This window comes from Oncorhynchus gorbuscha, linkage group LG19 (genome assembly GCF_021184085.1).
Source record: "Oncorhynchus gorbuscha isolate QuinsamMale2020 ecotype Even-year linkage group LG19, OgorEven_v1.0, whole genome shotgun sequence".
NCBI classification, from domain to species: Eukaryota; Metazoa; Chordata; class Actinopteri; order Salmoniformes; family Salmonidae; genus Oncorhynchus; species Oncorhynchus gorbuscha.
The window spans coordinates 42766673-42788734 of NC_060191.1; the positions used below are offsets into that span (position 1 = coordinate 42766673).

Genomic DNA, 22062 nt, shown 5'->3' on the forward strand with positions numbered 1-22062 from the left:
AAAAACACAGAGTATGAAATGCATCTAAAGATTTCAGTGAATGGGCTAGATGAGGAGCAGACTGTACAGACGTGCGTGCGTGCGACCGACCGGTATTTGGTATCCGAGGAGCATATCAATATCAATTCCTTGGATCCAGAATCAGACACTCATCCCCAACCCAAATAGAATGTACAATATTCGTAACTCGATGAGGCAATTTTTTTTATTCAGAGGAATAATAAAATAAGGAAAATACAGTGAAAATATTATGAATAGAATTCCAGTTTTATTCCTCGCGGTGCCAGTGTGAGTCCCCCGCCTTCCGACCCGGGCTGACCACAGGAATGTGGAGCACTGTCAGGAAGCCATAAAGTTCTGACGCGGAGGTCAGCGAGCGTTTACACACATGTGGCTTTAGTTTCAAAACTGCCTCTCCTCCGCTTCTCTTTTACTCTGCTCTTCTTTTCTCCTGTTTTTCTCTCCTCATCATCTTTCCTCCTCGTCTGGTCCACAGGTGGAGTTTGGGTTGTATGATGGAGATGTAGTGGGGTAATGTAGGAGGATGGGTTGTATGATGGAGATGTAGGAGGATGGGTTGTATGATGGAGATGTAGTGGGGTAATGTAGGAGGATGGGTTGTATGATGGAGATGTAGTGGGGTAACGTAGGAGGATGGGTTGTATGATGGAGATGTAGTGGGGTAATGTAGGAGGATGGGTTGTATGATGGAGATGTAGTGGGGTAACGTAGGAGGATGGGTTGTATGATGGAGATGTAGTGGGGTAATGTAGGAGGATGGAGATGTAGTGGGGTAACATAGGAGGATGGAGATGTAGTGGGGTAACGTAGGAGGATGGGTTGTATGATGGAGATGTAGGAGGATGGGTTGTATGATGGAGATGTAGTGGGGTAATGTAGGAGAATGGGTTGTATGATGGAGATGTAGGAGGATGGGTTGTATGATGGAGATGTAGTGGGGTAACGTAGGAGGATGGGTTGTATGATGGAGATGTAGTGGGGTAATGTAGGAGGATGGAGATGTAGTGGGGTAACATAGGAGGATGGAGATGTAGTGGGGTAACGTAGGAGGATGGGTTGTATGATGGAGATGTAGGAGGATGGGTTGTATGATTGAGATGTAGTGGGGTAATGTAGGAGAATGGGTTGTATGATTGAGATGTAGTGGGGTAATGTAGGAGAATGGGTTGTATGATTGAGATGTAGTGGGGGTAATGTAGGAGGATGGGTTGTATGATTGAGATGTAGTGGGGTAACGTAGGAGGATGGGTTGTATGATGGAGATGTAGTGGGGTAATGTATGATGGAGATGTAGTGGGGTAATGTATGATGGAGATGTAGTGGGGTAATGTTGTATGATGGAGATGTAGTGGGGTAATGTTGTATGATGGAGATGTAGTGGGGTAATGTTGTATGATGGAGATGTAGTGGGGGTAATGTAGGAGGATGGGTTGTATGATGGAGATGTAGTGGGATAATGTAGGAGGATGGGTTGTATGATGGAGATGTAGGAGGATGGGTTGTATGATGGAGATGTAGTGGGGTAATGTAGGAGAATGGGTTGTATGATTGAGATGTAGTGGGGTAACGTAGGAGGATGGGTTGTATGATGGAGATGTAGTGTGGTAATGTATGATGGAGATGTAGTGGAGTAATGTTGTATGATGGAGATGTAGTGGGGTAATGTAGGATCATGGGTTGTATGATGGAGATGTAGTGGGGGTAATGTAGGAGGATGGGTTGTATGATGGAGATGTAGTGGGGGTATTGCAGGAGGATGGGTTGTATGATGGAGATGTAGTGGGGTAATGTAGGATCATGGGTTGTATGATGGAGATGTAGTGGGGGTAATGTAGGAGGATGGGTTGTATGATGGAGATGTAGTGGGGTAATGTAGGATCATGGGTTGTATGATGGAGATGTAGTGGGGTAATGTTGTATGATGGAGATGTAGTGGGGTAATGTAGGAGGATGGGTTGTATGATTGAGATGTAGTGGGGGTAATGAAGGAGGATGGGTTGTAACTGTAGCACTACTGGTGCTTGTTTTTAGATGGGGGGGGGGGGTCACAGTGGCTTTACTCTGGTTTGGGGTGACAATCCCTCCTCTCCTTCAGCTGAAATGTGGACAACAGATGAGGGACCTTCTCACTCTCTATTTCTCTGTTTCTCACTCTCACTCTCTGCGTGTGAAGTGTCCATCAGAACAGGACATGAGAGCCTTGCCGCCTCGTCTCAAACTGGAATCTGGGGTTTTGTAAGGCCGACCAGAACCATATGTTCTGGTCTCTGGCCCACAGAGGCAGGGAATGGGATTGTGGAATTTCTGGTTTCCTTGAAAAGCCTAAACAAAACCGAGCAGGCTAATGAAATCATGACTCGCACAACTTCAGCAGAATAGAAAGTACTTGTGGGAACTAAGAATGTGATCTATTAATCTAAAATTGTATTCATCAATAACATATTAGTGTCATGCGTTTCATGTATTACTACAAGAGTGTTTTATACTATATAGTGCTATAATATTAACCTGTAACAGCTCCCCATATGCTCCGTCAGTCAGTCTCTCTGTCAGACTACCATTCTCTGTCAGATGCTTGCTAGCTTGTGTTTAGGTCCCAATTTGACGTGCTACTTTGTGATCTTATGATTTGTGACATTTTTTTAATCTTTCTGTGTTGCTCTATGTCCACAAATGTTGATGGATGGATCGATAGATTAATGTAAGGCTGGATGGATAGACGGGTGGGTGGGTGGGTGTATGGACAGACGGGTGGGTAGGTGTGTGGGTAGATGGGTGGGTGGATGGATGGGCATATTGATTGATTTCTTGATTGATTGATTGGTTGATTGATTGACCATTACTTTATCTCCCCCAGCACTTCCAGACGATGCTGAAGACCAAGCTGAACGTTCTGACACTGAGGAAGGAGCCTATGCCCACAGTGATATTCCATGAGCCGGAGGCCATCGAGTTGTGCTCTACCACGCCGCTCATGAAGAAAAGCACCCATAACGGCTACAAGGTACACACACACACACACACACACACACACACACACACACACACACACACACACACACACACACACACACACACACACACACACACACACACACACACACACACACACACACACACACACACACACACACACACACACACACTGTTATGTGTGTTTCATTGTTGTGTATCACTGGTGAGAACAATTGGCTTGTGTTAGTACTGTAATCCTGGCACATATTGTAGGTGTGTGTTATGGGCACACGTCTTCTATCAGTGTGTGTGTTTGCCTAGCTGTGATAACTGTCTAATTTAGATGTTTATCCTGCGAGCTGCCTGAGTCTAAGTCTATTCTCTGTGTTCAACCTAAAACAAACATAAACAGTCCTGCAGGTTGAAAAAGCAGGAGAGAAACATGTTCTGTTATTACAGACAACACTTCCCTGTGTGTGCACAGGGGGGAACCCAGGAGACTGGGATAGGGGCACAGGGTGTTATGTTGGCTGTAACTAAGGCAACTTCCAGTTGTGTGGGTGAGATGGTGGGAGATGTTTGGCAGGCTTGTTAAGGCTTTCACATCAGCTCATTTGGAAAAGGCTTTGAATATAAACACACACCAAACCACTGGCTCACTTATGATCTAACTCATTCAATCACAACGCACAGAACACAGACGACCAAAAGACAACTTGACGTTCCACAATGGACAATGAAGCGCTATTCATTTTGAGTGACTGGCTATGCGCCAGTAGAAGTGGCTATGCTATGTGCCAGTAGAAGTGGCTGTGCTACGTGCCAGTAGAAGTGGCTGTGCTACGTGGAAGTGGCTGTGCTACGTGGAAGTGGCTGTGCTACGTGGAAGTGGCTGTGCTACGTGGAAGTGGCTGTGCTACGTGGAAGTGGCTGTGCTACGTGGAAGTGGCTGTGCTACGTAGAAGTGGCTGTGCTACGTAGAAGTGGCTGTGCTACGTAGAAGTGGCTGTGCTACGTAGAAGTGGCTGTGCTACGTAGAAGTGGCTGTGCTACGTAGAAGTGGCTGTGCTACGTGCCAGTAGAAGTGGCTGTGCTATGTGCCAGTAGAAGTGGCTCTGCTATGTGCCAGTAGAAGGAACTGGCCAGGTTGTACCTTTTTAAGAGGGTTGCACATGGAGATCACATGACTGACTGATTAGAATAGCAGACACTATTTAGTGCAGAGGTGCTGATCTCGTTCAGAACAGGACTTGTTCCAGAACACCTGCGAAAATGTTCTGCTGAAACCCAACCAGCCATCTAGTATAACCTTCTGGCAGGACAGAAGAGAACAGTGGGGCTTTTGGTCTTTAGGTCTGGGGCTCAGCACAGCCAATGGGAAACTGACAGTCTCAATCCCAAATTCTCCCTGTTACCTAAGTAGTGCACTATAAAGGAAACAGGGTGCCATTTGGGATGCAACCACTGACTGGGGTTTTGGTCTCCAGTTGGTGTTGCGGTGCCAGGCTAGCCTAGCCCTTGGTGTTTGTGCATGCCTGTATTTTTCCCAGACTTCTGTCCTCTGCTGAACTGTGAGGTTGAAGCTGATTAGTTGGAGTTCCTCAGTGGACCTCACTGTCCCGTGTGAATTAGTAAGGTCTCAATCTGCCCACAGTCTGTAGTACACACGCATGCACAGACACACAGTCCCTTTTCCCTCCCTTTTCCTCTCGCCTCAGACGTCTTTTCAAGGTAGCTTTGAGAGAGCTTGGTTTAGTTTCCATGGATACCACTACATCTATTTATCAGGGAATGCCAGCTACAAAAGAAGGTGATTCTTTTTAAAAACTTATTTACTTACTCACCCTGGCGGCTCTATGCTGTTCCAGGGCTTTCAGTTTATGTAGGAAAGCAGAGTCGAGTAGAGACGATTTCCACACCTACAGAAGTAGGGCTTTTTAGAGGGGTGGGGATTTGAATACTAACAGCTACATCAGAGGGGTGGGGATTTGAATACTAACAGCTACATCAGAGGGGTGTGTGTGTGCTGATCATTTTCTCATGGCTCTCTTGTCCCTCTGCAGAAGACATATGGTGGGCAATAGGTTTGGAACATCGAAATACAATAAAATCACAGTATCGAATTGCAATAAATATAGAATTGTGAGAATCGTAATGCATATCATATCGACATCTACGTATCGTGATAATATCGTATCGTGAAGTCCCTGCCAATTCTCAGCCCTAGCCTCCACCCACTCACCCCAACCCGAATACCACTATCCCCCTGCCAATGCTAACGGCTGCTGGGATGGAAAGCTATTTCTCAATGTTCCTCTCTCTCCCAACCCACAGCCTCTCTCTGTCTGGAGACTGTGTGTCTGAAGGGATCAGTTTGAGCAAGATGACGTACACAATTGCTAATCTTGATCACATAGGCCTAGGTATTTGGGCCTTAGTTAAGGTGATTTGTAGATCAGTGATTTGGCACAGACACTGCCCTGCTCTCTGCTCTCCCAACCCCAGAGCCTTGGATAGGAATAAGCAATATGGAGGACTTCTTACTAGCCTGTCAGAGGGCAAGGTGGAGTTATTACCATATTGCTTATACCTGTCTAATCGTCTCAGATCCCAGGTTGGTACGGGGTTGATTTGGGATTGGGCCTCTCTTTGCTCTAACCTGCTCTCTCTACAACCCAGATCCCAATCCCTGCCATGGAGTCCATAGCTGTGGTCCACACGCATTCCAACCACTTTCAATCACTCCCCTGTCACTCTATCAATACTGGTAGGAACCACCTTGACTCAGAGGAGCTGCAGAGGGGCATCAGTGTGTTACTTACCTTCACGGAGGCATCTAAGCTTTCACACTCTTTGTGTGTGTGTGCACTTGGTGGCTCTGAGTTCAACAGCTCCTCCAGGTAAAGAAGCAGGGAGAGGAAAAGGAAAGCTCCTTATTTCAGCTTCTGTAAAAAGCTTGGGAGGGAGCTGAGTTTTCCATTCAGGATTCCCAGTTTTGAGACAGAACACAGACCAAACAAAGCACCATACAAACACCCCCTGTGAGTGTGTGTGTGTGACTTGGATGTGATCCAGAAAGCGAGAGCTAATCGCCTGGCTCTGGTTTGAATCTCTTTGATTATATAACGACCCGGCTGCGGAGGGCAGCAGCGGCACATTGTTTCCATGGAGACAAAGCTGAGGCCAGGTGTGCACGTGTGCTCTGAGGATCTGGGTACTCTCATCCTGGCTCGTCAGCTAAAGGCTCCAGCCTTAGCACTGTTTCACTAGCCCTCCCTCCCCCTACCTTAAGGACTTTTGTTTAATTGGTTAGTTGACCACATTGGTCAAAGACGCCATGGAAAACACTGGTGTCACAGTGGGGTCTGTCTGACAGGATGGTGTCTGTTACACCATCAGGCCCTCTCATCAGGCCCTCTTATCTGCCCTCTACTTCTCCCATTGTCATCCATGTCTCAGCCTTGCTGAACAGACAGTTGATCTTAGGACTTATTAAAAAAAAAAACTTTTTCTAAACGTTTAGCATTCTCTCTGTGGCTTATATTCATGGCTGCCAAGGGAAGCCAGGGTTCCCCAAAAAGTGAACCCCCACCCAATTTGTTTACATCATTTTCCTTAAGTTTGTATCTCAACGGACAAAGAATCCAAGTGAGTGAAACGGCGTCCCTGTAGAAAATAGTACAAATAAAGAAAAACTCTTGAATGAGTAGGTGTATCCAAACCTTTGACTGGTACTGGATATACATTTGCAGTACACTGAACAAAAATATAAACACAACGTGTAAAGTGTTTCTGGTTTTCTGATCCACGCCCCTACCTTTTTGTTTTATAGTATCTGTGACCAACAGATGCATATCTGTATTCCCAGTCATGTGAAACCCATACATAAGGGCCTAATGAATTTATTTCAATTGACTGATTCCCTTATGTGAACTGTAACTCAGTAAAACCTTTGAAATTGTTAGATGTTGCGTTTTTAATATTTTTTCGTTCAGTATACATTTTAAATTATTTTGTTTCGGGTAACGGTCATTTTACTCTGACAAATTGGGTTCATGGACATTTGTGAAAAGTTTGAGAGCACCTCTTCCCTGGAGACTTTGATCAACTTGAGATGTAATAATAGACCAGGATAATGGTATTCTCTTTGCAGACAGACCCGGGGAGGGGAAGGAGGATTTTTTGTCTGTTTTCAGTTGTTTTTGAGAACAGTGATTTAGAACCATCTGGGCCAGTCGGGAGCTGTGTACTATGTGGGACAGAATCCCTCGAGCTCTGGGAAATTCTTCTCTGGTCCCGGTCCTGCCGCTGTGTATTACATTAGCTCTATTTCACTGTGTGATTCTAAGGAAAAGGGATTCAAGACATATTTTCAAGCTTTAGAAGGTTCATTGTGTGTTTAGAGTGCGTGTTTGTGTTCGACAGATAGGGAGAGTAAAAACGAGAGAGAAGCGAGTGTGAGATCATAGATCATGTGTCTGTCAGTGAGGCCTTTGTTTTACTTTGTACTTTGTATTCTAATGTACAATGCCTTCAGAAAGTATCCAGACTTCTTCCACATTTTGTTACGTTACAGCCTTATTCTGAAATCTATTAAATATCCCCCCCCCCCCTCATATCTACACAAATTTTGGCTAATTTATATATTTTTTATAAAGAAGAAAAACAGAAATATCACATTTACATAAGTATCCAGACCCTTTACTCAATACTTTGAAGCCTCTTTGGAAGTGATTACAGTCTCTTCCTGGGTATGACGCTACATGCTTGGCACAGCTGTATTTGGGGAGTTTCTAACATTCTTCTCTGCAGATCCCCTCAAGCTCTGTCAAGTTGGATGAAGAGCGTTGCTGCACAGCTATTTTCGGATCTCTCCAGAGATGTTTGATCGGGTTCAAGTCCGGGTTCTGGCTGGGCCAATCGAGGGTATTCAGAGACCTGTCCCAAATCCTCTATTGCGTTGTCTTGGCTGTCTGCTTAGGGTCGTTGTCCTGCGCTCTGGAGCAGGTTTTCATCAAGGATCTCTCTGTACTTTGCTCCGTTCATCTTTGCCTCGGTCTTGACTAGACTCCCAGGCCCTGCCTCTGGAAAAACACCCCACAGCATGATGGTTCCAACACCATGCTTCACCATAGGGATGGTGCCAGGTTTCCTCCAGACGTGACACTTGGCATTCAGGCCAAAGAGTTGAATCTTGGTTTCATCAAACCAAGAGAGTATTTAGGAGCCTTTTGGCAAACTCTAAGCGGGCTGTCATATGCTTTTTTCTGAGGAGTGGTTTCCGTCTGGCCACTCTACCATAAAGGCCTGATTGGTGAAGTGGTGCAGAGGTGGCTGTCCTTCTGGTAGGTTCTCCCATCTCCACAGAAGAACTGTAGAGCTCTGTCAGAGTGACCATCAGTTCTTGGTCACCTCCCTGTCCAATGCCCTTCTCCTCTGATTGCTCAGTTTGGCTTGGCGGCCAGCTCTAGGAAGAGTCTTGGTGATTCCAAACTTCTTCCATTTAAGAATGATGGAGGCCACTGTGTTCTTGGGGACCTTCAATGCTGCAGACATTTTTATTTTATTTAATCCATTTTAGAATAAGGCTGTAACGTACAAAATGTGCAAAATGTCAAGTGGTATGAATACTTTCGAAGTCACAAAGTGTGTGAGATGGTGTATGTTTGTGTAAGGCAGATGTCTGCTTTAAATGAACTACTTTCTATTGACAGTGATGACCTCAGCCAGGGCTTCCCTCAGATTGGTCCCTTTGATATAAAACTCTGGTTTGCTTTGAGGCCCTTTATATACTTCCCCACAGTCAGATTATGTGTCTGCGTCCAGAATGAAGGAAGTTAGAGGTAGTTTCGCCAGCCAATGCTAACTGGCGTCAGCACAATGACTGGGAGTCTATAGTATCTGCTAACATGCTAACATGCGCTAGTTAGCAACTTTCTCCAAACTGCATGCAGAGACATACAAATGGTATCCACGAGTTCATCTTACTCTGGGGAAGTAAATAAAGGGCCTCATGTAAAAAAATCTTGAAGTATCCCTTTAATAAACCAATAGAAAAGTCCCAAAACATTAAAACCTGCCTATTTGGCACTCCAGGCAGACTCTGTGAACCCAAGTCTGACCACAAGTCCAGCTTTTCAGCATTATAATCCTATTTATCCTCACCATCTCTCTTCCTGTCTCTGCTTGCATTTCACAACATCACTTAACTTAATTTTAGAGAAGTGTTAGAACAAAGCATTTCTGTATTTTTTCCATGAAAAGAACAATACAAATGTTGAATGTGAGAAGTGGATATAAAAACAGGAGTTTATGAAGGAAGGGAGATGTTGAGGGGTGAGTGCAGTACAACACGCAGTCTTCAACACAGATAGTGGATAGAATCGCACAGACAGCCACAGGACCCCAGTTCATCAGATGGCTTCGGTGCTGGCAAGATGGCTGCCTATACCTTCATCACACTAAAAACTAAGGCTGGAAGTGATAAGATCTGACTGTGAGCTCATGATGTGCTCTTTCTGGTAGCATGGTTAAGCTGGTTTAAAGCTAGAATGTTAGCTTACCCTCAAGCCATGCTATGCATACCACCTTGCATCCCACTGCTGGCTCGCTTCTGAAGCCAAGCAGGGTTGGTCCTGGTTGGGAGACCAGGACTGCTGGAGGGCCAGTAGGAGGCACCCTTTCCTCTGGTCTAAATATCCCAATGCCCCTGGGCAATTAATATATATTTTTAACCTTTCATTTAACTAGGCAATTCAGTTAAGAACAAATTCTTATTTACAATGGCGGCCCACCGCGGAACAGTGGGTTAATTGCCTTGTTCAGGGGCAGAACAACAGACGTTATACCTTGTCAGCTCAGGAATTAGACCCAGCAACCTTTCAGTTACTGGCCCAGTGCTCGAACCTCTAGTCTACCTGCCGCCCCACGATGACTGGGGACATTGCCCTGTGTAGGATGCTGTCTTTCGGATGAGACGTTAAACAGGTGTCCTGACTCTGTGGTCACTAAAGATCCCATGGCACTTATTGTAAGAGTAGGGGTGTTAACCCTGGTATCCTGGATAAATTTCCAATCTGGCTCTCCTACCATCACTGTCACCTAATCATCCCCAGCTTACAATTGGCTCATTCATCCCCCTCCTCTCCCCTGTAACTATTCATTACATTTACATTACATTTAAGTCATTTAGCAGACGCTCTTATCCAGAGCGACTTACAAATTGGTGCATTCACCTTATGACATCCAGTGGAACAGTCACTTTACAATAGTGCATCTAAATCTTAAAGGAGGGGGGGGGGGTGAGAGGGATTACTTATCCTATCCTAGGTATTCCTTAAAGAGGTGGGGTTTCAGGTGTCTCCGGAAGGTGGTGATTGACTCCGCTGTCCTGGCGTCGTGAGGGCGTTTGTTCCACCATTGGGGGGCCAGCGCAGCGAACAGTTTTGACTGGGCTGAGCGGGAGCTGTACTTCCTCAGTGGTAGGGAGGCGAGCAGGCCAGAGGTGGATGAACGCAGTGCCCTTGTTTGGGTGTAGGGCCTGATCAGAGCCTGGAGGTACTGAGGTGCCGTTCCCCTCACGGCTCCGTAGGCAAGCACCATGGTCTTGTAGCGGATGCGAGCTTCAACTGCAAGCCAGTGGAGAGAACGGAGGAGCGGGGTTGACGTGAGAGAACTTGGGAAGGTTGAACACCAGACGGGCTGCGGCGTTCTGGATGAGTTGAAGGGGTTTAATGGCACAGGCAGGGAGCCCAGCCAACAGCGAGTTGCAGTAATCCAGACGGGAGATGACAAGTGCCTGGATTAGGACCTGCGCCGCTTCCTGTGTGAGGCAGGGTCGTACTCTGCGGATGTTGTAGAGCATGAACCTACAGGAACGGGCCACCGCCTTGATGTTGGTTGAGAACGACAGGGTGTTGTCCAGGATCACGCCAAGGTTCTTGGCGCTCTGGGAGGAGGACACAATGGAGTTGTCAACCGTGATGGCGAGATCATGGAACGGGCAGTCCTTCCCCGGGAGGAAGAGCAGCTCCGTCTTGCCGAGGTTCAGCTTGAGGTGGTGATCCGTCATCCACACTGATATGTCTGCCAGACATGCAGAGATGCGATTCGCCACCTGGTCGTCAGAAGGGGGAAAGGAGAAGATTAATTGTGTGTCGTCTGCATAGCAATGATAGGAGAGACCATGTGAGGTTATGACAGAGCCAAGTGACTTGGTGTATAGCGAGAATAGGAGAGGGCCAAGAACAGAGCCCTGGGGGACACCAGTGGTGAGAGCGCGTGGTGAGGAGACAGATTCTCGCCACGCCACCTGGTAGGAGCGGCCTGTCAGGTAGGACGCAATCCAAGCGTGGGCCGCGCCGGAAATGCCCAACTCGGAGAGGGTGGAGAGGAGGATCTGATGGTTCACAGTATCGAAGGCAGCCGATAGATCTAGAAGGATGAGAGCAGAGGAGAGAGAGTTAGCTTTAGCAGTGCGGAGCGCCTCCGTGATACAGAGGAGAGCAGTCTCAGTTGAATGACTAGTCTTGAAACCTGACTGATTTGGATCAAGAAGGTCATTCAGAGAGAGATAGCGGGAGAGCTGGCCAAGGACGGCACGTTCAAGAGTTTTGGAGAGAAAAGAAAGAAGGGATACTGGTCTGTAATTGTTGACATCGGAGGGATCGAGTGTAGGTTTTTTCAGAAGGGGTGCAACTCTCGCTCTCTTGAAGACGGAAGGGACTTAGCCAGCGGTCAGGGATGAGTTGATGAGCGAGATGAGGTAAGGGAGAAGGTCTCCGGAAATGGTCTGGAGAAGAGAGGAGGGGATAGGATCAAGCGGGCAGGTTGTTGGGCGGCCGGCCGTCACAAGACGCGAGATTTCATCTGGAGAGAGAGGGGAGAAAGAGGTCAGAGCACAGGGTAGGGCAGTGTGAGCAGAACCAGCGGTGTCGTTTGACTTAGCAAACGAGGATCGGATGTCGTCGACCTTCTTTTCAAAATGGTTGACGAAGTCATCTGCAGAGAGGGAGGAGGGGGGGGAGGAGGATTCAGGAGGGAGGAGAAGGTGGCAAAGAGCTTCCTGAGGCAGATGCTTGGAATTTAGCGTGGTAGAAAGTGGCTTTAGCAGCAGAGACAGAGGAGGAAAATGTAGAGAGGAGGGAGTGAAAGGATGCCAGGTCCGCAGGGAGGCGAGTTTTCCTCCATTTCCGCTCGGCTGCCCGGAGCCCTGTTCTGTGAGCTCGCAATGAGTCATCGAGCCACGGAGCGGGAGGGGAGGACCGAGCCGGCCTGGAGGATAGGGGACATAGAGAGTCAAAGGATGCAGAGAGGGAGGAGAGGAGGGTTGAGGAGGCAGAATCAGGAGATAGGTTGGAGAAGGTTTGAGCGGAGGGAAGAGATGATAGGATGGAAGAGGAGAGAGTAGCGGGGGAGAGAGAGCGAAGGTTGGGACGGCGCGATACCATCCGAGTAGGGGCAGTGTGGGAGGTGTTGGATGAGAGCGAGAGGGAAAAGGATACAAGGTAGTGGTCGGAGACTTGGAGGGGAGTTGCAATGAGGTTAGTGGAAGAACAGCATCTAGTAAAGATGAGGTCGAGCATATTGCCTGCCTTGTGAGTAGGGGGGAAGGTGAGAGGGTGAGGTCAAAAGAGGAGAGGAGTGGAAAGAAGGAGGCAGAGAGGAAAGAGTCAAAGGTAGACGTGGGGAGGTTAAAGTCGCCCAGAACTGTGAGAGGTGAGCCGTCCTCAGGAAAGGAGCTTATCAAGGCATCAAGCTCATTGATGAACTCTCCGAGGGAACCTGGAGGGCGATAAATGATAAGGATGTTAAGCTTGAAAGGGCTGGTAACTGTGACAGCATGGAATTCAAAGGAGGCGATAGACAGATGGGTAAGGGGAGAAAGAGAGAATGACCACTTGGGAGAGATGAGGATCCCGGTGCCACCACCCCGCTGACCAGAAGCTCTCGGGGTGTGCGAGAACACATGGGCGGACGAAGAGAGAGCAGTAGGAGTAGCAGTGTTGTCTGTGGTGATCCATGTTTCCGTCAGTGCCAAGAAGTCGAGGGACTGGAGGGAGGCATAGGCTGAGATGAACTCTGCCTTGTTGACCGCAGATTGGCAGTTCCAGAGGCTACCGGAGACCTGGAACTCCACGTGGGTCGTGCGCGCTGGGACCACCAGAGTAGGGTGGCCGCGGCCACGCGGTGTGGAGCGTTTGTATGGTCTGTGCAGAGAGGAGAGAACAGGGATAAACAGACACATAGTTGACAGGCTACAGAAGAGGCTACGCTAATGCAAAGGAGATTGGAATGACAAGTGGACTACACGTCTCGAATGTTCAGAAAGTTAAGCTACGTAGCAAGAATCTTATTGACTAAAATGATTAAAATGATACAGTACTGCTGAAGTAGGCTAGCTGGCAGTGGGTGCGTTGTTGACACTACACTAATCAAGTCGTTCCGTTGAGTGTAATAGTTTCTGCAGTGTTGCTATTCGGGGGCTAGCTGGCTAGCTAGCAGTGTTGTTTACGTTACTTTGCGTTAAAAGAACGACAATGGCTGGCTAGCTAACCTAGAAAATCGCTCTAGACTACACAATTATCTTTGATACAAAGACGGCTATGTAGCTAGCTATGTAGCTAGCTACGATCAAACAAATCAAACCGTTGTACTGTAATGAAATGAAGTGAAAATGTGATACTACCTGTGAATGCGACCGGGTTGTTGAGTTCTATTCAGAAGACGTTGGCTAGCGTTGGCTAGCTAGCAGAGTCTCCTACGTTAAGGACGACAAATAGCTGGCTAGCTAACCTCGGTAAATTAAGATAATCACTCTAAGACTACACACTCTAAACCTAAACAACACAATTATCTTGGATACGAAGATACGAAGACAGCAAAGACAGCTATGTAGCTAGCTAACACTACACTAATCAAGTCGTTCAGTTGAGTGTAATAGTTTTCCCAGTGCAGCTAATCAGTGGACGTTAGCTAGCTGGCTAGCTGGCTAGTGAAGACTACGTTAGGACGGCGAAATACGATAATTACGCAAATATCTTTGATACAAAGACGGCTATGTAGCTAGCTGAGAAGAAATTGCTAAGATTAGACAAATCAAACCGTTGTGCTATAATGAAATATAATGAAATGTAATGAAAAAGTTATACTACCCGCGGGAGCGAAGTGCCGATGCGACCACTCGCTCCAACCCGGAAGTTGTTCCCCAGGTCATTGCTGTAAATGAGAATGTGTTCTCAGTCAACTTACCTGGTAAAATAAGGGTTAAATAAATACATGTTGGCATATTACTCAGCTCATTTTTGTTGAGTGAGAGGTCTGGTGGCAGGAATTCTGGGGGTGTGAAGGACCCCATTGTGAGTCTGTGGACACACTGGGATGTAGCCAACAGCATCTGTTTTGTCTACACACACACACAAACCCGTCTCCCCCGTCCACACACACAAACAAACAGGCACTGTTATTCAACACAAGCCAGCAAGCTCATACTTAAAAACACTTAAGACTCCTGAACAGCTAATCATATGGCTACCCGGACTATTTGAATTGACCCCCCCCCCTACCCCCATTTTACCTACACTACCATTAAAACAACATCAAGTTGATCAGAAATACAGTGTAGACATTGACTATTGTAGCTGGAAATGGCAGATTTTATTTTTTGAATGGAATATCTGTGTAGGCGTATAGAGGCCCATTATCAGCAACGACCACTCCTGTGTTCCAATGGCGCGTTGTTAGCTTATCCAAGTCTATAATTTTAAAAGGCTAATTGAGCATTAGAAAACCCTTTTGCAATTATGTCAGCACAGCGGAAAACTGTTGTCCTGATTACAGGCTCAACATAACTTTCTTCTGAGAAATGAAGGCTATTCCATGCGAGAAATTTCCAAGAAACTGAAGATCTCATACAACGCTGTGCACTACTCCCTTCACAGAACATCGCAAACTGGCTCTATCCGGAATAGAAAGAGGAGTGGGAGGCCCCGGTGCGCAACTGAGCAAGAGGACTAGTTTGAGAAACAGATGCCTCAAAAGTCCTCAACTGGCAGCTTCATTAAAGACACCAGGCTCAACGTCAACAGTGAAGAGTTGACTCCGGGATGCTGGCCTTCTAGGCAGAGTTCCTCTGTCCAGTGTCTGTGTTTTTTTGACCATCTTAATCTTTTCTTTTTATTAGCCAGTCTGAAATATGGCTTTTTCTTTAACGCTGCCTAGAAGGTCAGCATCCCGGAGTCGCCTCTTCCTGTCTTAACTGCACTGTTGGCTAAGGGCTTGTATAAGTAAGCATTTCACTGTAAGGTTTTACACCTGTTGCATTCAGCATTTCACTGTAAGGTGTACACCTGTTGTATTCAGCATTTCACTGTAAGGTTTACACCTGTTGCATTCAGTATTTCACTGTAAGGTTTACACCTGTTGTATTCGGCACATGTGACAAATAACATTTGATTTGATGCTTCGGTACTTTGACGACTAGTAAGTATTTTTTAAACCTCCTGTTTCGGGCTGGATGTGTCAATGTGTAGTTCTCACATGCATAATCTATGAGCAGAATCACTTACCTCAATTAGCTAGCCATGAAATCCCCAGTTTGAAAGCAACGGTTTTCTGAAAGCTGTGCAGCGCTATTTTCCCTACATTTACTCCCCACGTTGGCCAGCCCCTAGAAATTTGAGTTTCACTGAGCTCCAGTCCCTCACCATTTTGAGTGACAACTAGCAAGACGCACAAACAGTAGAGCAAGAGAGAGAGAGAGCAGTGACGTGGTGCACATATCCCTACTGGATCATGGAAATGTATCATGGCGCCGGAGAAGATGGCTGACGTTTTACGTGCTCCTAACCACCTTTGTTTTTTTGTTCGTATTTTTTGCATTGTTTGTAACTAAAAAATAAACTCATTCTGTACATAATGTTGCTGCTACCGTCTCTTATGACCCAAAATAATTTTGGACTTCAGAACAGCAATTACTCTCCACGAACTGGCAGAAGCTTTTATTTTTCCTTTAACGAGTCCGACGTAAAGAATATACTGCTTTCCCGGGAACAGGCCCAAATCCCCGTCATTTGCATGAAGAGAAGACGGAGAAAAACAGGACAGCGGTCGGGCTGCCTTCTGAGAATTCGTAGGCGATCGAATGAACCCCCAGTGCCTTCCGTTCTACTAGCTTACATACAATCACTGGAAAATAAAATCGATGACCTACGGGGAAGATTAAACTACCAACGGGACATTAAAAACGGTAAAATGTTATGCTTCATGGAGTCGCGGCTGAACGACGACATTATCAACATACTGCTGGATGGTTATACTCTGTATCGGCAGGATAGAACAGTGGTGTCTGGTAAGACAAGTCGGGCGGACTATGTATATTTGTAAACAACAGCTGGTGCACGATATCTAAGGAAGTCTCAAGGTTTTGTATTTCATGTTATGCTGTAGACCATACTGTCTACCCAGAGAGTTTATCTGTATTTTTCGTAGCTGTCTACATACCACCACAGACCGATGCTGGCACTAAGACCGCAGTCAATGAGCTGTATTCCGCCATAAGCAAACAGGAAAAGGCTCATCCAGAGGCTGTGCTCCTAGTGGCCGGGGACTTTAATGCAGGGAAACTTACATTTGTTAAATGTGCAACCAGAGGGGATAAAATCTCTAGACCACCTTTACTCCACACACAGAGACGTGTACAAAGCTCTCCTCACCCTTCATTTGGCAAATCTGACCATAATTCTATCCTCCTGATTCCTGCTTACAAGCAAAAATTTAAGCAGGAAGCACCAGTGACTCGGTCAATAAAAAAGTGGTCAGATGAAGCAGATGCTAAGCTACAGGACTGTTTTGCTTTCACAGACTGGAATATGTTCTGGGATTCTTCCGATGGCATTAAGGAGTACACCACATCAGTCACTGGCTTCATCAACAAGTGCATTGACGACGTCGTCCCCGCAGTGACCATACGTGCATGCCATGGATTACAGGCAACATCTGCACTGAGCTAAAAGGTAGAGCTGCCACTTTCAAGGAGCGGGACTCTAACCCGGAAGCTTATAAGAAATCCCACGATGCCCTCCGATGAACCATCAAACAGGCAAAGTGTCAATACAGGACTAAGATCGAATCGTACTATACCAACAGGTTTTAAGCAGACCCCCATAGTGCCTGTGCCCAAGAACACGAAGGTAACCTGCCTAAATGACTACTGATCCGTAGCACTAACGTCTGAAGTGCTTTGAAAGGTTGGTCATGGCTCACAACACCATTATCCCAGAAATCCTAGACCCACTCCAATTTGCATACCGCCCTAACAGATCCACAGATGATGCAATCTCTATTCCACTCCACACTGCCCTTTCCCACCTGGACAAAAGGAACACCTATGTGAGAATGCTATTCATTGACTACAGCTCAGCATTCAACACCATAGTGCCCTCAAAGCTCATCAATAATCTAAGGACCATGGGACTAAACCCCTCCCTTTGCAACTGGATCCTGGACATCCTGACGGGCCGCCCCCGGGCGGTAATGGTAGGTAACAATACATCCGCCACGCTGATCCTCAACACAGGGGCCCCTCAGGGTTACATGCTCAGTCCCCTCCTGTACTCCCTGTTCACACATGACTGCATGGCCAGGCACGACTCCAACACCATTAAGTTTGCCGTTAACACAACAGGGGTAGGCCTGATCACAGACAACAACGAGACAGCCTATAGGGAGGAGGTCAGAGACCTGGCTGGGTGGTGCCAGGACAACAACCTCTCCCTCAACACGATCAAGACAAAGGAGATGATTGTGGACGTCAGGAAAAGGACGACCGAGCATGCCCCCATTCTCATCGACCGTGCTGCAATGGAGCAGGTTGAGAGCTTCAAGTTCCTTGGTGTCCACATCACCAACAAACTAACATGGTCCAAGCACACCATGAGAGTTGTGAAGAGGGCACGACAAAACTGAAAAGATTTGGAAGAATTTCACTAAGGTCTACACCTGTTTTTATTTGGCGCAAGTGACCAATAAACTTAGATTTGATTTGTGATGTAACACGCAATTTTCTGGGACCACTTTTAGTTTGTGGGTGCTACTTTCAGAACAATTGGCTAAAAAGTATACAAAAGTACTGTAGAATATCTTTAAACGAACTCCCACACTTTCACGTGCAGCTCTGTCCCTAGCCAGCTGTACTGGCTGACTCAGTAAGTGGAGAAGAATGTTAACAACCGCCTCAGGAATGCGAAATTCTCCAGGAGTTCTTTGGTAGTAATGTAAGGGGAGGCCTACAGATAGGGACCTCTGTTGAGAAAAGGTGCAAGTACTACACCCCCATCCCCTATTCCTTATATAACACATTACTCTAGGACATAGCTTTATGAGTGTGTTCTGTAGGGAATAGGGAGACATTTTGGACACAGATACAATGATTGTATCCCACATAAGACCAGTATGACCCAGAACATTTTCAAAAACCTACAATGCCAATACAGGAAAGGCTTTCTACTAAACCAGGGCTGTCGTGGTGTGTTTTGGTTTTATAGACATGGTTCCCTCTCTCTGTCAGTCAGAGGTGGTTGGTTGCACCTCAATTGGGGAGGATGGGCTCGTGGTAGTGACTGGAACGGAATAAATGGACTGTTATCAAATACATCAAACACGTGGTTTCCATTTGTTTGATTCCATGCGTTCCGTTCCAGCCATTTATTATATGCCCTCCCATCACCTAGCCTCCTGGGCTGTCAGTCCTCAGAATGGTATGTGAGTTAGTTCAGAATTGGTTTAATGAGAAGTGTTCCCAACAACAAATACCTGAACATCAGGCCTTTCCTAAAACTGCACTTCTCCAGCTGGACTCGGGTCCTTCGCACTTCCTCATCTCATCTCTTTCTCTTCTCTTCTCCTCTGTTCTCTCCTCTGATACACATATCAGCTGTGCATCTCCATTCAGTAAACAGTCAGTAAACAGTCTGGGATAGAGAGGGAGAGGTACAGATGGGGGGGGGGGGGTAATGCAGCTCCTGGATGTGTCCTGCTGCTGCATATGCACTCACTCACAGACAGACAGACAGACTGACAGAGAGACAGACAGCTCCCTCTGGCCCACCTCCTACCCCCCCCCCCACCTTTCCTCTGTCTGGGCCGAGAGGAGAGAAGGAGCCAGGATGTTCCTGTCAGTGTCTGTCTCCCTGTTGGGTTTAGGAAAGCTGATCTGCGGATGTTTGCTCTTGACTCCCTGGCCTCTCTGTCTGCCTCTATCTCTCTGTCACCACCTCTTTTCTCCCTCCTTCTCACCTCAAGCTGGTCTCTACACCTATGTGTTGATCATTCATAATGTGCCGTGTTCAGGGGATCAGTTAGATCTTTTACTGGTGATTCAAGGGGAAGAAATGGCAGATTATTTCACAAAGAATCATCTGCACAAACATTCTGTGCTCTCTTGGCAGTCATGGTTAAGCTTTGTGTGTGTGTGTGTGTGTGTGTGTGTGTGTGTGTGTGTGTGTGTGTGTGTGTGTGTGTGTGTGTGTACATGTATGAGAGACCGGAAGATACTGAGTAAAAACAAGAAAAGAAATGAGAAGGAGAGAGTGGAGATTGTCAGGAGAGACTGAGAGCGAGACAGAGAGAATCCTCCATAATCCCAGTGCTGGTAATTGCGGCCACATGTTTATCCACACAAAGCACAGTGTTTAGCCATGTCCTCTCTCTCTCGGAGTGTCTGTCTCAAAGCACAACTCTGCAGTCCTAACCAACTACAGCAAAGTAATGTGTCTTGTTTAACTAGTAGGAATCATGCGTAAAGTGGGGAGAACAAGTATTTGATACACTACCGATTTTGCAGGTTTTCCTACTTACAAAGCATAGGTACACTTCAACTGTGAGAGACGGAATCTAAAACAAAAATTCAGAAAATCACATTGTATGAATTTTATGTAATTCATTTGCATTTTATTGTATGACAAGTATTTGATACATCAGAAAAGCAGAACTTAAAATTTGGTACAGAAACCTTTGTTTGCAATTACAGAGATCATACATTTCCTGTAGTTCTTGACTGCAGCAGGGATTTTGGCCCACTCCTCCATACAGACCTCCAGATCCTTGAGGTTTCGGGGCTGTCGCTGGGCAATACGGATTTTCAGCTCCCTCCAAATATTTTCTTTTGGGTTCAGGTCTGGAGACTGGCTAGGCCACTCCAGGTCCTTGAGATGCTTCTTATGGAGCCACTCTTTAGTTGCCGTTGGCTGTGTGTTTCGGGTCGTTGTGATGCTGGAAGACCTAGCCACGACCCGTCTTCAATGCTCTTACTGAGCGAAGGAGGTTGTTGGCCAAGATCTCGCGATACATGGCCCCATCCATCCTCCCCTCAATACGATGCAGTCGTCCTGTCCCCTTTGCAGAAAAGCATCCCCAAATAATGATGTTTCCACCTCCATGCTTCACGGTTGGGATGGTGTTCTTGGGGCTGTACTCATCCTTCTTCATCTTCCTCCAAACACGGCGAGTGGAGTTTAGACCAAAAAGCTCTATTTTTGTCTCATTCAACCACAAGACCTTCTCCCATTCCTCCTCTGGATCACCCAGATGGTCATTGGCAAACCTCAGACTGGCCTGGACATGCGCTGGCTTGAGCAGGGGGACCTTATGCAGGATTTTAATCCATGACTGTGGTCCCAACTCTCTTCAGGACATTGACCAGGTCCTGCCGTGTTGTTCTGGGCTGATCCCTCACCTTCCCCATGAGGTGAGATCTTGCATGGAGACCCAGACCGAGGGTGATTGACCGTCATCTTGAACTTCTTCCATTTTCTAATAATTGTGCCAACAGTTGTTGCCTTCTCACCAAGCTGCTTGCCTATTGTCCTGTAGCCCTTCCCAGCCTTGTGCAGGTCTACAATTTTATCCCTGATGTCCTTACACAGCTCTCTGGTCTTGGCCATTGTGGAGAGGTTGGAGTCTGTTTGATTTAGTGTGTGGACAGGTGTCTTTTATACAGGTAACGAGTTCAAACAGGTGTAGTTAATACAGGTAATGAGTGGTGAACAGTAGGGCTTCTTAACCTCTTGCTCCTACCTGGCACGCAGGCGTCCCATCTAGAGCTCTGGAAATGCAAATGCGCTACGCTAAATGCTAATAGTATTAGTTAAAACTCAAACGTTCATTAAAATACACATGCAGGGTATTGAATTAAAGCTACACTCGTTGTGAATCCAGGCAACAAGTCAGATTTGTAAAATGCTTTTCGGCGAAAGCATGAGAAGCTATTATCTGATAGCATGTAACACCCCAAAAGACCCGCAGGGGACGTAAACAAAATAATTAGCATAGTCGGCGCTACACAAACCGCACAAATAAAATATAAAACATTCATTACCTTTGACCATCTTCTTTGTTGGCACTCCTAGATGTCCCATAATCACTATTGGGTCTTTTTTTTCGATTAAATCGGTCCATATATAGCCTAGATATCGATCTATGAAGACTGTGTGATAAACTGAAAAAAATAGCGTTTCATAACGTAACGTCATTTTTTAAAATTCAAAAAGTCGACGATAAACTTTCACAAAACACTTCGAAATACTTTTTTAATGCAACTTTAGGTATTAGTAAACGTTAATAAGCGATCAAATTAATCACGAGACGAAGTGTTTTCTATAGGGGTCCGTCTTGAAATACTGTCCGTGTATTTCTCAACCAAAATATTCGGTCGGAGACCGGAAGAAATGGGCTGTCTTTTGTTCCTTTGACCAAGAAACAAGTCCTAGGCAAATGACAAGACTGTTGACATCGTGTGGAAGCTGTAGGTACTGCAACCTCAGCCATATTTAATGTCTTTCGCCCATAACAATGGGTTGAAGCGGCGGATGGATATATTTTTCCACTTTCAGTGATCAGATTTTCCTGCACTTTTCAATGAAACGCATGTTCTGTTAAAGCCACAGCCGTGATTTAACCAGTTTTATAAATGTTTGAGTGTTTTCTATCCACACATACTAATCATATGCATATACTATATTCCTGGCATGAGTAGCAGGGCGCTGAAATGTTGCGCGATTTTTAACAGAATGTTCGAAAAAGTAGAGGGTA

The 22062-nt window shown here is 46.3% G+C and overlaps 1 protein-coding gene across 1 annotated transcript in view; it reads left to right on the forward strand.

Annotated features, from left to right (window-relative positions):
- The window catches only part of LOC124006172 (PTB-containing, cubilin and LRP1-interacting protein-like), a 52717-nt gene that overhangs the window by 8340 nt on the left and 22315 nt on the right, over nt 1-22062 (forward strand). Inside the window, exon 2 of the mRNA XM_046316003.1 lies at nt 2879-3025. Coding sequence (XP_046171959.1) covers nt 2879-3025 — 147 coding nt within the window. The remainder of the gene's footprint in view (nt 1-2878; nt 3026-22062) is intronic.